At 34.4% G+C, this 16,576-nt stretch overlaps 1 protein-coding gene across 1 annotated transcript in view; it reads left to right on the forward strand.

The window, feature by feature from the left end:
* Positions 1-16,576, forward strand: part of Smp_012970 (myotubularin-related protein) — a gene marked incomplete at its 5' end in the record, with an annotated part of 42,771 nt that overhangs the window by 14,061 nt on the left and 12,134 nt on the right. The window contains 7 exons of the mRNA XM_018799289.1: positions 3,559-3,701; positions 4,524-4,716; positions 5,581-5,776; positions 5,864-6,049; positions 6,942-7,112; positions 13,072-14,397; positions 16,132-16,416. Of these exons, the coding sequence (XP_018651092.1) occupies positions 3,559-3,701; positions 4,524-4,716; positions 5,581-5,776; positions 5,864-6,049; positions 6,942-7,112; positions 13,072-14,397; positions 16,132-16,416 (2,500 nt within the window). The remainder of the gene's footprint in view (positions 1-3,558; positions 3,702-4,523; positions 4,717-5,580; positions 5,777-5,863; positions 6,050-6,941; positions 7,113-13,071; positions 14,398-16,131; positions 16,417-16,576) is intronic.

A 16,576-nucleotide genomic window follows, 5' to 3' on the forward strand; every position in this document is an offset into this window, starting at 1 on the left:
GTTGTTTCTGCCTATACATCCACTGATTGCAACTCAGCTGAAGTAAAGGACGGATTTTGTAGGAAACTTTTCAACCTTCAAAAAACTAAGCACTCGGATGCAATAATAATGGCGAGTGATTGTTATGTCCAAGTAGGTAGACTGAAGCAAAGAGAAAGTCAATTTGGTGAACCTTATGGTTTCGCAGCTTATGGAACAGGTAATTGTAGTTTTCTGTTGCAACTATGCTCGGAAACTCGTCTATTTCAGGCGAGTGTCACCCACAATCAGCTCAACGGTAGATTCAAATAGACTATATTGACATCAGCTATCTTTGAAGACTCAGTGGAAGAGTGCCACTCATTCCGGAGAACATGTTTAGATTGAAATCATGCTCTAGTCGAGCACATATTTGTTTGCGTCTGATTGGACAAATGAAAGCTGAATCAAGAAAACTTCTCAGTGTTCAACTTAATAATGAAAATGTTAGGAGTGTATTACAGAAACAACTAGAGAAGGAACTAGTCAACCATGAAAGTGATATCCACCCCGAGGTGGCTTGGTGTGATATCCGGACAGCTGTAGAAATAGCAATGACATCTTCCAGTAACCTAAAACAAAAGGCTTAGAGAAGTCAGTGGGTTTCAACGAAGTCTACTGAGTTGATAGATGCTCGCAAACCTAACCCTTCTAGCTCTGAACACGTTGAGGAGCAGAGGCAGCTTAAATGTAGGCTGATAAAACGCCTACGTAATGATCGAAACCAGTGGTGAATAGAGATAGCAGGAGAGATTGAAAAGGCAGAAGCGATAGGCGACAGTAGACAACAGTTAAAACTTATCAACGAAACGGTTATTAAGAGCCCGGCTGTTAGTGAAACTATTTTGGAACAAGACGAGGGTATTGTTTACTCTCAATCCGGAAGGTCGAATCAATAGGGAGAACACTTGAGGAGACAGTCCAACTGACCTTCAGCCACTATCTCAAAGCAAGCTGATGTAAGTCTTCCAACTTCTAGTGGTTGAAAAGGCTATAAGTAATCTGAAGCGAGGCAGAGCAGCAGGCTCTGATGGACTAGCCCCTGAGATTTTTAACTAAGTTTGTCCAGCTTTAGCAGTGACATTGAAATCTTAGCTAGAATCTTGGAAGTGGACATAATCCCATTTGACTGGTCTCGATCTCTGATCGTCCCAGTCTATAAGAATGGACAAAAAAAACCCTAGTAACAATCGCATAGGAATCAATTTAATTAATATATTGTTTGAAATATTAGCCTCAATAAAACTTCGACGTCTAACTAGCGCTCGTAAAGAGAAAACTCAAGAAACCGAGGCTGGTTTCAGACCCGGACGTAGATGCATAGACCAAGTATTCGCCCTTCGGCAGGTCCTGAAGCATAAACATATCTTTCGACGTCCGGTTATGGTTGTATTTCTTGATCTTAAAGTGGTGTTCAACTCCGTTGATTGTGAGGTTTTGTGGCAATGTCTGTCTTTGAAGGGCATACCAAAGAAGTAAATTAACATTTTCCAGGCTCTACTCGGGCACTACTGATCGAGTCAGACCTTGTAGTGAACTCTTATGAGAATTAGTTACTTTACGTAATGTTCGTCAGGGTTGTCCACTTTCCTCATTTTTTATCCAAAATTGTCATAGACATGCTTTTGGAGAGAATACTATCATCGTCAGACTTTTCAGGGGTCGGTCTTCCAGGAGATTCACTTGTTGACTTAGAATGTGCAGATAGTATAGTTTTGTTTTGTGAATATTCTGAAAAAATGCAGTCTTTTGACCGCCTTAAGCAGCAATGCAAGCACGTTTGGGACTTGGATTGGCTTGAGTCGTCACCTGAATCAATGATATGTAGTGAAATATTTGAACGCAATAATTGTCTCACCTTGGGAGTTTCATCAGTTCTGATGGTCTGTTGTGTGACGAAATCTCGGCACGAATCCAGAAAGCCCGACCGACCTCTATCAACCTGCATCACTTGTGGCGTAGGTGAGTTATCTATCAACTAAAGGACGAGTTTACCGTTAAACAGTTCGCTTCGTTCCGCTTCATGTATGTGAACAATGGGTGAACGATATCTGGTTGGGTTCCGCACGAGTACCATAACTAATAGTTAGAGACTGAGTGGTATGGCTTAGAACCGTCCTCCATAGAGCAGGTGGACTTACTTTTTCTCTTTCCTTAGAAACTGAGTCCAGAAATTGTTTTACACCTATGTTTATTTTTCTGTACCTAATCTCTTATACTACTGCTGATACTGTTACCACTTCTAATATTCCTCGATGAGGAATTATCTTAGATCGGGTCGAGAACGAATTCGTTAGCAGATATTTAAAAGCTGTTTTGTAGAGTTTTGCACGTAATTATTTATTGTAACATTACCTGGATTTGACGACTTTAGTTATAGATGACCTTTTAATGTCTTCTTAGCTGACTAGCTTCTGGTAAATAGATTTTATCGTACGTGACGATTTTTGTTTGCTCATCTAAAATCCTTACATTTGGTAAAATATGTCATTTGTAATTTTCTACGAATGTATATTTGTCCATCATAATTAACATCGAACCTGAAACAAATGTGCATTAAGCTAAGTTAACACAGCAATTTTTTTTGAAAGTTATTTTTTCTTTTGTAGTTAAAGTATATGTAACAGTTCATTTCTTGGCACAATATTGTCTTTCAGAATCCCACATGTAATAATGTCTTTAGTTCTCACTTTTGTTTGTTGAAATGTCAAAATGAATGTGATTTCAATGCACTTTCTTCCTGGGGAGGAACCTATAAACACTAAGTCGATAGCTGACGGAATCTTTACTCTTACAAACTATCGACTTATATTTTCAACAAAAAGACCACAAAGCTCATGGAGTATACCCACTACTTTAGTATGGAAAGCTGAAGCGTTTGAAATGATTCACATCAAAATCATAACAAAAATTGGTATATCTGTTACGTAAGTATTTGTTTTTTCTTGATAATTCTCATACATCTAGTTGGTCGTTTGTCGATGAAATTGCTTGTGATGCTGGATACGCTCATATTACGTCATTGATAGATACACCAAGAGATATTGACTCCCTGTTTGCTTGTAAATTCCGTTCATCTTTAGAAGCGAACATTCCAAACCATCCTTTTCTCTTAAGTATGTTTTTGCAATTTCCTTGTTTGATAGGATTATTTATTACTTTGTTCATCTTTAGGTGCCTGTGAATTGTTACAGATTAATGGTAAGTGTTTTTTAGAACTCTGTAACACATAACTTTCGGTTATATAGATGTGGACAGAACTTTGGATACAGCCTTAGTATGTTTTGAATTTCGTCGCATGAACTTTGATAAAACATGGAAGATAACAGATATTAACAACGAATTCAAGTAAAATATAATTCCTATTTTTAAAAAATCTATTTTTTTAGAATTTGCTCCACATACCCGAGACATCATATTGTACCTCGATCCATTAGTGATAATGATATAATCAATATGGCTAGTTTCCGAAGTCACAATCGATTTTTAACAGTTGTCTGGCGGTAATTTTCCTAAAGTATTTTAATGCGTTCTTTATAGTTCTCAGGTTACTGGAGCCGTCTTACTTCGTTGCGCCCAACCTTGTGTGGGATTAATGTGTTCCAGAAATGAGTATGACGAGAAATTCCTACGAACTGTTCTTGCTTGTTGTCCAAAGAAACCTTTTTCAGATCCTAACAAAGGTGTGATTGTAGTGTTTGTTTATGTGGTGTAATAATCGTCACATTATTGTTTTATTGTCATAGAGGTCATTCATCGAGATCCTTTATCTTGTAAATCTTCAGTCAGTAAAAGTCACTTTCGTATTTTTCATAGTTGAAAGCACGAGTCAATTGAAGCTAGACCACCATGGAAAACCTGGAAACACTGGACGGCCGTTTCGTCCTATTATGGGACTCCTCAGCAGTGCGCATCCACGAACCCGCACTCGCGAGATTCGTATTTCTTGTCCAGGTTTAGTAGAAAATATTTAGTGATATATCTTCAAGTAAACCACCGTTACATCTGTTAACGAACTCATGTCATGTAATCTTCAATTATTTAACTAAATAAAAGGCATATTATACCTTTATTTTAAACCATATTCCTATAACTTATTAGATTTTTAGAATTTTCGTACTTTTGTTTCAAATATCGTATATCTCACAATTGTCAGATAGAACATCTGTATGTCTAGGAAATATCTTGCTTGTGGTCAACCATCTAATTTCCAAGATCCCTTTTCTTCGTAATTTGATTCATGGTCTACTGAGTTCACTGGAATAAATATAAAATACTCGTTTGATTCTCAAATATTTTCTAGGGTATTTTATTGTTTAGAGCTCTCTAGATAATCAAAAATGACTTTTTGTTTTGAGAACCACATTTCATGTCCACCACCTAAAGGTGTGTATGCATATGGAAAGGAGTAGTATTCTATTCTTTCAATTATAAATATAGCTGATGCATATTACTCTTGTCTTAAAAGGAAATAAAGTATTAATACTATTTTTTATCGCTATTAGATACTCATCGTTTGATGATTGTGGATGCCAGAAGTCGTAGCAGTGCACAATTCAATCGGATACGTGGTGGTGGTTTTGAATATCCAGAATACTATGATCAGGCAGAAGTTGTTTTTATGGATTTGCCTAATCTACATACTGTTCGTTCAAATTTTGAAGCCCTAACTAATCTGTTCGCTGGCAAATGTCCTAAGTAAGATTGCTTGTTACAATCACTTTTTAAGTTAAGCTTTAATTGTTTGCGATTAACTGTTTTATTCTAGTTGGTTGAAAATTACATAAGTTTGTCAAAATCTGTTTCACGACCAAGTTCCCAGAGTTTTTTTATTGGGAAAAGTTACTTGGAACATTTTTAGTACAGACATTATTCGTACTGGTTCAACGGTAGCGTTATTGCCAGACCTAAAATCTGTTTTATTGAATTCTAGAATGGTCAACATGTGTGGATTTTCTAGGACGTTTTAAATTAGGATTAATGAACCACCCATCTCTTCTTACATTTCTGTGATAATTCACGTGATATTGTTACACAATGAGAATTGTTTTATATCACCCATTTTCGTAAGATCTTATTTAATTATATATGTTAACCGTTTCTCTATAAGATGTGAAATCATTTAGTACCTATTATCCAACCAATCTGCTGACAAAAGATGTATATTTACAAAGAATTTTCATAAAAGCCTTGCCAATATATTTTTCTAGTCAGGAATAAATCAAAATATTTTCGTCTTATAAACTAAACAACATTCGTAAATTATTTGTCTTGCGTTTATTATGGTGGTTTTTTCCACTTCTTGTTCAAAATTACCATGTAATTTTAAAGATCCAATACTACGTAAAGGAATGTCTAATATTGTCGGTGATTTTTCTGTATTTATGTAGTTGTGCAAATTCATCATCATTATGTTATAAAATCTCTGTAGTATCATAGATGTTTTGTTTGTTTTATATCATAATTTAGTTTAAATATTAGAATTTTGGGTTTGAAACACATTAGAACACTTTAATTGTTTTCAATTTATGGACCGAATAATTTCATTGTTTTTAATTGTAGTTGGTTTTCTTCATTAGAAAAATCATCATGGTTAAATAATATTGGTCAGCTTTTAAAAACTGCCTCAGAAATCGCTATTGCATTAGAAGAAAATGCTCGTCCGGTTATGGTTCATTGCACAGATGGTTGGGATCGAACACCTCAAATAAGTTCCTTAGCTCAATTGTTAGCAGATCCGTTTTATCGAACAATTCAGGTGAGAATAGCTCTAAACTTTTAAGATCATAACTATGGTGTGTTATTGAAATAATTTCAAATTACTATTTGTGTTTTTTATATATAGGGTTTCAATATTCTTGTTGAACGTGAATGGCTACAATTCGGTCACAAGTTTTCTGATCGAAGTGGACATGTTTCACCCTCATTAAACATAAATGAACAAAGTCCAATATTTTTACAATGGCTTGATTGTGTCCATCAAATTCGCAACCAGTTTCCCCATTGTTTTGAATTTAATGAATCATTTCTGGTAGGTATTCGCATAGATTCTTTCAAGTTAAATAATATCAATCTACAGTAAATCTTTAAAAGCAATTTATATCTAACCAGTCTTCGTGAACTTTATCTGATGGAAAATTCCGAATTACTTCTTTTTATCCATTTATCATCATAGTAACTGCGGTTTCTACACAACAGTTATTCAGTTTTTCACTGTTCAGTTTTGAACTACTTTCTGAATATGTTTTGAATTATGTAAGTAGACGTATTTCTTCGTTTGACCACAGATTCACAGCCTCTATGAATGTCTTACTACTTATTAAGGTATATATATATATATATATATATATATAGAGAGAGAGAGAGAGAGAGAGAGAGAGGATTCAATTTGTCCTACAGATATACTACTAGAACTGTAAACGCGATACTGGCGACCCTAGAGTCTATGTGAAAGCTATAGGCAGAATAAGGACAACTTGGCTTCAAGCTTTATCTGTTTCTAAACATAAAAACAATTAGATTAGTACAATAATTAAAGAATTACAATCATTAAGTGAAACGCACAAACATACTGATCAGTATTGCGTATGGCTGGCCGATACACGTCGTCAGACTGTTAGATCGGCATGACTTCGGGAGCTAAGTTAGAATGAAACCCATACGTCATTTAGTGGTATTCAAACACGGGTCTATGAATGAGCCATATTTCTGGGCTTTTTGGTTTACGTTATGAGGTGAAAAATTAACACTTTTATTACTTTGTATATCGCAGTAGTGGTTTATCTATGTTTTGATGGTCAGTACACCTCGTTCAGTCAAGTTAGAGTTTTCCATTTAAGATATGTATGTGTGTATTCTGAAGTATGTCAGTCATAAGACTGGATTTTAATTACTATGAATTTGTAATTTTTTTTGTTATTTAGCTAAAACTTGGCTTACACATCTGTTCAAACTTATTTGGTACATTTCTTTGTAATTCTGAAAAAGAGCGTCAAAAAGCTTCAGTCGCCAGCCGAACGTGTTCATTGTGGGGGTTATTATCCTCAAAGTATAATTGGACAATCGTAAATTACTTTTATGAGCCAGAAGCGGAGGTAACTGTAGATTTTATTTCGTTCCTTTGAAGTTTGAGTCGTATTTTACAGTTATTTTAGACAATAGGGACTTGTTTGCTGTTAACTGTAACGATGAGCTCCTATTTTGATGTTATCATCGGATTTTTCGATTGCTGTGAACGTATTCGATCTATGGTAGATGAGATTCTTGTTCCTTGAGGTCTTTCCACTTCAGGGAGTTTGTTTTTAGAGTGGTAAGACTGAAAATAGCTTCCAGAAGATTGTAAATATTGTGCACTGTTAAAGGTGAAGTTATACCTCTTGATAGGGATGGGACAGCAATAACGTGACCAAAACTCCCTTTCATTCTGCCTTTCACTTTACAATGGTTGTAAAAATGTCAACCATACAGTTATTCATTCTATCTTGTCATGTGGTATTCCGTTGTCAATGCAAGATTATTTTAGAAACGAACAGAATTCTTCAATAGACAATATTTTCAATATATCATACATGGAAGTACTTAAACATTTCCTTCAAGCTGTGAAGTTTCACAACTACAATAAGGTGTTTCCTCGTTTATATACTTCAAGAATTCGTTAACCATTATATTATGGGACGTACCACTTTCAGTCTCATACAACGTTTTTCTTCATTTCAGTAACTACCTCTTTATGTGCTGCTTCTTAACTTTATTGTATTCTCTTGGTAATATTCAGCTTTCACAACTACTTTGCTACCGATGTTAAGGAATCAGGATTTACAACATTCCCGTGAGTGCAGTTTTGCACTATGCTTTGAAACCTGGTCTCTCCCTAGTTGAGGATACTAAGGAAATCCCTATGTTTGACCATCGTTATTTCTGAAGAATTGTTGACATTCAGTGCCAACACCATATAAGTAATGCAAAGGTTCGCTAATGGGTGTTCTGGGACAGTAGCGCTAATCCAATGTGTCACCATTTTGAAACACTGACTTCGGTGGCTTGGGGATGTACTACGAATGTCCTTCCGGCTGATTCACATCTTACACTGTTTGCCGACACTGGTACTGGTTAGAGAAAGCGAGGAGGCGGTCAGTTTATGATGTAGTGCCATGGTATGGAAGAATCCTGTACAGGGCTGACATCTGTCAGTTCTTCATGGATTTTTAGTTGGGGTCCTAGAGGTAGTGAAATATAGTGGCTTGAGAAGGTATCAGACATGGTAGTCCTGCTGTAATTTTTTTTACTTTCGTATAAATAAAAGGAACTTTAACTGAAAGAATCCCTTCTGGTTTCCGAAGCTGCTTTAGTTGAGTGACCTGTGTTCACATGGTGTTCGATTATTGAACTTCTTATTGAGCCATTTCTGCCTCTTTTCAATCAAGCCAGATAGTGTTTTCGATTTCTTTTAGATAAAATATGCATCGAACGACCTATATACCTGGCTTCACATGAACAGGTAAATCGGTGAACACAGAGTTGGTCAAATGAAATAATTTATCCTTAACATTATTGGTGAACATTGATTGGCTGGAGAGAACTATTCGCAAAGTTGCTGTGAAGAATATTCCTTTGAGAGAGTCAAGAATTCCCCTCTTCAGGATGTCTGTAACTATATTACCTTTGAAAGCAATGCTCATATTAGTGTTTTCATTTCTATAGAGCTTTTTTGCTCTTTAGGCGGTTTCATTTTTATGTGCTTGTCAATAAATATCTATGGATACTCGTTTCGATTAGTGTTTTCTCAATAAGGCTCAGTTCACTGTCTGTGACACCGAGACTACAAATCCTTAGTATTCGCTTTCGACTAATGGGGGACCCAACTGTAAACATCCGTTTCAAAGGTAATATAATTACAGACATCCTGAAGAGGGGAATTCCTGACTCTCTCAAAGGAACATTCTTCACAGCAACTTTGCGAATAGTTCTCTCCAGCCAATCAATGTTCACCAATAATGTTAAGGATAAATTATTTCATTTGACCAACTCTGTGTTCACCGATTTACCTGTTCATGTGAAGCCAGGTATATAGGTCGTTCGATGCATATTTTATCTAAAAGAAATCGAAAACACTATCTGGCTTGATTGAAAAGAGGCAGAAATGGCTCAATAAGAAGTTCAATAATCGAACACCATGTGAACACAGGTTACTCAACTAAAGTGGATTCTGCGTTCAAAACCATCTACGAGGTAAGTAGAAGGCTGCCAAATGCAGTTATATTCTCTCTCCTTAACATTGCCGAAGTTCTAGCTATACGATTGGATAAACCAGAATTATGCGTCCAAATGAAACCGGTACGACCTCTTCTTCTACCATTGTTTTAATATCTCGTAATTTTTCTTTCTTATCCATAATTTTCTTCTTTCATAGCCTTCTGCTTCCCTCTGTCTTCTACATAAACCTTCTACTCTCAACTGATTTGTTTCTGTTTTTATGATGCTCCTGATTACAACTCATCTCAATTTCAACATTTTATATTATCATGCTGACCCTTCCCATTCCAATTGTAATTTCTTTGTTTATCTTCGTGGTGAATATTCAGGCTCTCAACAACAAAATTATTGGTTTCCGGATAAAATAATAACGTTTTATTTCATTTGTTTATTCTACCTCAATGTTACCATGTTTAACAATTTTATTATCACTTATTGTAATTACTATTATTTTGAGAACCAGGTGTGTATTTGCTATTGTACAGCTGTGAAAATGAATTCGCTAAAAAGAGAACTTCGCTGAACCAATCTTTCTTGCCTTATTCGAATTTACTGATTCTCTTAAATACTATACAAACATGTAATGTAATAGTCTTTCATGATTATTAGGAACTGCGAATATTACGTTCTCTCGATTCTATTTCTTGATTTAATTATAATGCTTTAGTTTCCTCCAATGACTTTATAGATGATAGTTTTATTGATTCATTATTAATGGCTTTATTCAATATTATATTTTGGTACCATATAGAATTCATCTTTGTCCTATTTATAAGTTAAGTAGTCTAATTCATGAACTCGAAAGTAATTCACTGACAGTTACATATTCCCTGTTTTATATGTTTGGACTTATTTTCTTGTAATCTCTCATTTTTTAACCAGTAGATGTAAGCTATAATCCTTTAAACATGAATATTTTAAAATATGATTATTTTTCTGACTGATTATTACAAATCAATAACCGGTTGTTGCTATCTAGTGATTAACCTTGTTCACATCGTCTTCTAACCATTCAATATATCACATGAAAAGAGATCGTGACTACAATCGTGTGATCTATTTATGGTGAAGCTAACTAGTTACCACCTAGAATTATAACTTTGATTTATAAAACAATCAATACCGAAAATTTATCGTCACTTTCATATATAAACAAAAGATTTGTTTTCATACATTTCAATTTCTTGTGTTGTTATGTAAATGCAAGGTAGATATATACCACAAAGATGAAATTTGGTTTACATTTTCACTGTTTTCGTTTTATCACATGTATTCTATAATTTTCAATCACTTGCCTTTACGGCTAAAACAAACTTCAAGACCTATGATGGTAATTCTTTGTATATCTGTTAATTATCTGATACTGCACTCGTACGACAAGTCATGGGACCACTCAGTGTGTTCCAGACCAAACAGGAGGTATACCATTAAAACCTCTACTTCCTTTCTAATTCTGGAATATCCAAATTATTGCAGTCACCTTTGACTGGATTACGTAACTTTAACTGATATTAAACCTAATTAATTCAAGCAATGCTGTGATAGTGTCTGAACGTCGGCAACAGCACAGATTTAGTTGAGTGGTGTAGAGTTAGTTCTGGTGGTTGTTACAATACTGACGCCGATACAAAAGGGTTTTTGCATAAGTGCACGTAGAGAATACTTATGGGACGTGCACGGGAGCCAGTTTTTTTCGTTACTAGTATAAAATTCTTAGTACCAACATACGTTACTAGGAAACTAATAAAACGTATTTTATCACGAAATATGTTGAAATCAACAACTTAAAGGAATATGAGTTTTTTCAGAATTGGTTTGTAAACTGTAACCGTTTTTATGGCTACAATAAATTGTGATACGTTAAACTTTGCTAAAACTAATAATTATAACCTTCGGAATCAGGAATTTGTATTGAAGATATCGAAAACATCAAGCAAATTAAAGTCGATTTTGTCATACGCTGCGCAAGCCTCTGGAATAGGTTATCAATAAACATCCGGTCAAGTCAAACGCTTATTCAATTAAAATTCTCCTTAAACTGCTCTATTGACCTATTCGGAGTTTCCTACATACTCACAAATCATGCAAGGTTTATTATTTTTTCTTGAGACTAACCAAAATAGGCCATCGCTTTCGAGCTCTTGGATTGCATATCTAACATACAATGCAGTGGAGTAACTGTAGCAGTAGTAGTCTTAAGCTGGTCGGAGTTCACGTGTCACTACTCCACCAAAATTGTTTTAACACTTTGCGTCATTGATTTGGAATATGATTTTTAAACTCACTTGGATGAGAACATTTTCTCTGCTGACCCAGTTCACGAGCCAATCTATCGTTTTTAGTCTTTCATTTATTTGAGAAACATACTCGATACTTGGCGGTAATAAGTAGAACCTAAATACTAAATTATATAGCACATAAACATATGGTGATGGTGATGCCAAAACCACCAACGACTAACCATGTTAAAACATTTAAGCCTTTTTCGGACTGGACTTGAATAATTGTGTTCATATTTGTAAATTTGCCGTAAATTGTTTAAACAGTGCATCGTAGCAATTTTTCCCGTTATTTATCCATCAAACATTGATATAGTCTCGGATTTAGGGGTTTAACGAACATTGACTCCTAGCATTTATGAAAATCCAATTTCTTTTACAAATTTTCCGATGTAATGTTTAATAGTTAGTTATGTAACTAAAATAACTCATAATGTCATTGAATAAGAAAAAGAGAATTCAGCGAAGAAAACTTTCTTTTCGACGAAATCATTTACTTAAGCTGTACATTCGTATATATAGTGATATGGAAAATATATGTCTACAGGAGGCTAGAAAAGATTGCATTATAAATTGATTCGACAATAAATAACAAATGAGGTGACGTACTAATCAAGGGGTAAGGAAGAAAATAATTTATGGGTCAGATAATAGTTCAATTGACGGGTATGAAGAAAAGCGACAAACACAAAGGTCATAATAATAATAATAATCTGAGTAATAATCAAGAGAACTTGTATAAGGTAATAATAATAATAATAACTGATTAGAGTTTAAATTCACTTAGTATTGTTTGTTTGAATCTTCCCATCGATGTGTTTAGGACTGCAACTGGTCAGTCTCTAATTGGCATATGTGCATACTGCGCGTATTGCCTCGATATACCTTAATTCACAAGCATGGTAAGCAGAGATGGATAGTGGCTAGCAGTGGAATCCAGTTTGACGCGCGTTTCGTCCTATTTGGGACTCGTCAGCTGGATGTACCTGCATCTCAGAGTTGATGTTCACTCTGGGACTAGAGTTTAAATGTAAAATAGTAAAATTACTAGTCCTAGTAATTTAAAAAACAAAAAACCGATAATAATCAGATAAAAGTACAGAAAAAAAAACAAAAAAAAACCAAAAAACGTACCCAATGAGGGAATTAAGGCCAAGGAAGGGTAAGAGGTTGGACAAATCGTTTCTGCACGCAAAGTTCAGGCTTGAATTCATGGATTGCCAATGCCTTAGCAGTGCATAAAATATTGATTCGACCTCCCTTTGATCCGGTTACTTTAACTCTATTATCTGACCCATAAATTATTTTCTTCCTTACCCCTTGATTAGTACGTCACCTCATTTGTTATTTATTGTCGAATCAATTTATAATGCAATCTTTTCTAGCCTCCTGTAGACATATATTTTCCATATCACTATATATACGAATGTACAGCTTAAGTAAATGATTTCGTCGAAAAGAAAATTTTCTTCGCTGAATTCTCTTTTTCTTAGTTATGTCGTAAATTGTTATTTCATTTCAGCATCTTCTTCAGCCGGATTGTCAAGTTCGTTCATTAAGTCTTTGGAGTGCTTTTTATGGTATTGCTTTGTCTACAAGTAAAGTAAATCCTACCCTAGATATTCCCCAGGATGTAATTGAAGCAACACCAAATAATGCTCATTCAGTTACAAATTCAACCATTTCATCTCCTACTAAACATAAATCTCTTTCATCCATTGATCCAGCACCTCACAAGACTGATTCCACTTCAAATATCAACTACGAAGAATCATCTCAACCTACAACTAACCTGTTAGGTGATGACCACCCTTCTGATTCAATAAAGATAATGGTACCAAATTTAAAAATTGGTACTTCTGAGGAACTGAATTCAGATGGAGATTTGTTTATCAAAGGGTATGCTTCTAGTCGAAACTCACATCGACGTTCTCTTGATGATATTAATAATTATATGGATTCGAGATTTACTAAACAACAATCTAGAGAATTTTCTTTATCGAATCGTGTTTCTCCTACAATAATGAAATCATCAAGTCAATGTTTTTTTGAAAATAATATATGCAATGAGAAAAATAGTCCTGGACCAGCAATACTTCGTCTTTCTTCTCTATCTGATGATACAGGTATTTGTTCCGGTTTATCGAAATCATATATACGATCTCTATCATCTGTTAACAATGGTAGTTATCCTTTTCCTAAACATTCAGACAAATGTATATCTCCTGAATCAGATCCTGCACAGTTGACAGCGAGTACATGTACGTATGTTAATCGATTTCAACAACAAGAATGTGTACTTTCTCCAGATGAAAATATTGATGTTTTTGCTTCTGATGAACAATTGGAACAGAATGATTTCTCTTTTACTAATCATAATAATAATATAGATACTATGAATAGCTGTAGTAATAATCTCATGTCTTCAGGTCGATTATACTATTCACAATTCAATCAGCCTATTCAAAATTGTCAGTTTTATGGAAAATGTTCACCACTTTCTATTTCACCAAGACAGTTTGAGTTCAATGATTGTGATGATAGTAATCATAATGATAGTGTCAATGTTGAATCACATAGTAAACTACCTTCTAATTTTAATCTTGATGGAGTACAATGTGATAATTTTACTTATAATAGTCCACGATGGTCAGTTACTACACGAGGAAGTAATACAAGCCTTTATGTATTATCAGATGTGAAGCAATCTTCCATTGAACTATTAAAGCCTGTTTCAATTAATTCATCACAACCAGTGGACATAAAAATATCACGTAGACTTGATAATCCTAACAGTTTAATTCCGATTGGCAGTGGTAGTGTCTATCCTAATGAATTTACAGTACATGTAAGTTGGTTGATATATTAATCTCATTTTCTCTCTACATAATGGAGGATGAAGTAATTGTATAATAGTAGTTGTCTTCTAAAGAAACGTTATTAGTCTTTCACTGATAACTTCTTTTAAAAATAAAACTCTGTTTAACTAGTACTTTCTGGTAAAAAAAAACTTGTCATTGTTTTAAGTAAGCGGTTTTTGGTCAAAGAGTCAATCAGTTCTAGTTCTCTATTTGTTTAAGTCTTGGTAGTCGTATAGCATTCGTAGCTGTATCCAATAACATGATAGATGGAATTCTCCTTAGTTGCCGAGTTTCTTTTTCTCATTACTCAATAGCAAGATTAACAGACAAAACTATTAAGAATCATCAACGTGGTTCTACAATCCTCATGAAAATACTTTGCCGTTTTCTATCCTGAAAATGTGCTCTAATCTTAATATGCCTTCCGTATATCATTTGGGCTTGGTCTAAAGCGTAAAGTTCATTCTTAAATTCTATCACAAAACAACTCGGATGGTTTATGAAAGAAACTGTCTCAATCAAAATGACGGTATAAGACTAAACTAGGTCAAGTTGTCCAAAGTTAGCAATTGTAGGAAACCTTATTGGGACGTGCTAGTAATTACCAATGATAACTTCACAACGGCCAAAATCTACCTAAAACACTTCCTTCTCATATTTTATCGAAGTGGATTCTAAAACTCGATCTCATTATATACTCACTTAACCCCCCATTATTTGGACACATATTGCGTTACTAGTTTTTATAAGTTTCTGAAACTACAATATTGTTTGTAAATATATAGGTACGCTTGAACTAACTTTGAAGTAAAACTTCATTCTTAATTTTTTATGGTTACTAATTTATAATACAGTATGTTTGGTACAAGCGGCCACCAGAAAATTTTTCTCATAAAGCCGAATGATATTACTTAATGAAGCCGTGGGAAAAATCATGCAATCACTATTTATTATAAGATACAGGAGAACCTTTGGTTAACATTAGTGTATCACTTTTGCAGAACATAAGACAAACTACAAGACAACTATCAATTTATATTGTGAGCCATTTCTGGCTTATTTCACGAATTTATATTTTTTCGAGCCGTATCTTCTATGCCTAATGCTTCATATTACCTCTAATACCGTTACTACCTCTACTAATCTGGGATTTGACCTGACAATTTCATCTCTTTGTGCTAACGAGGTATGGTGATTTGAACAGATGTACATACGTACTAGGTTCTGCGTTGTGACTGACTGACTGACTTGGTTAGAACCTCACCCAGAGCTCACATCACCGTCATGGCTCAGAAGTTCTGAAAGTCCAGAGTTAGGCTAAACATTAGGTATGATATGTGTTCAATATCCAAACGTAACGAAATGTATAAGTAATAAGTTTTGAAAATTGTTCTTTCAATGGGTTTCTTAGAAACTATATTCTTTTATATCGTTTGTCCAGATCCGATTTATTAAACCCTTTCCAATGTGTCATCGTAAAATAAAAAGCCTGTGTCAAACTTTCGCAAATTTTCAATTACTCTTCTGACATTGTAGATCGTAATTATAAATGTACTGTTTATGATCAACAAGGTTTCGATTTTCACCAGGTGAAGAAAAAGTATAAGTTAGGGAAAGCTCTAATTCTGTATAAATTAATGTACCGTTAAGGGTATATCTATAGTTTTACATGTACATCTATTTTAATGCTAATTTCCTTCCAAATATTTTCACATTAACAGAGTCTACCGGAAAATGACGAAGTGCTTGTTAATGGGGCTGTATCTCTCACATCCGATTCAGATGATTCTCCCAATGAATGTAATGATTTGAATTTTTCAACACCTCTTGGAGAATCAGTATCTGGTCAAGTGTTATCGACGAATAAGACTGAAATCTCTATTTTTGGTCATAACGGTTCCGAAAAATCTCAAGATATTACTAGTACTATATCAAGAGTTAATGAGGAAAGTTTAGATGAGGCATTTGTAACAAAACTGTCTGAACTACTTATTCCTGAAGATTTGGTACGTAAAATACAAGCACGTTTTGCTATATACTTAGTTTTTTTATTGGTAAATTTTAGGAAACTGTTTGTCATAACTGAATTCGATTTTGTAAAACAAGGAAATAACTAGAGTATCATAACTAATTATTTACTCTTCCGTAAATCATAGCTGAGTTTCT

The sequence above is a fragment of the Schistosoma mansoni genome, chromosome 3, assembly GCF_000237925.1.
Source record: "Schistosoma mansoni strain Puerto Rico chromosome 3, complete genome".
Lineage (NCBI taxonomy): Eukaryota > Metazoa > Platyhelminthes > Trematoda > Strigeidida > Schistosomatidae > Schistosoma > Schistosoma mansoni.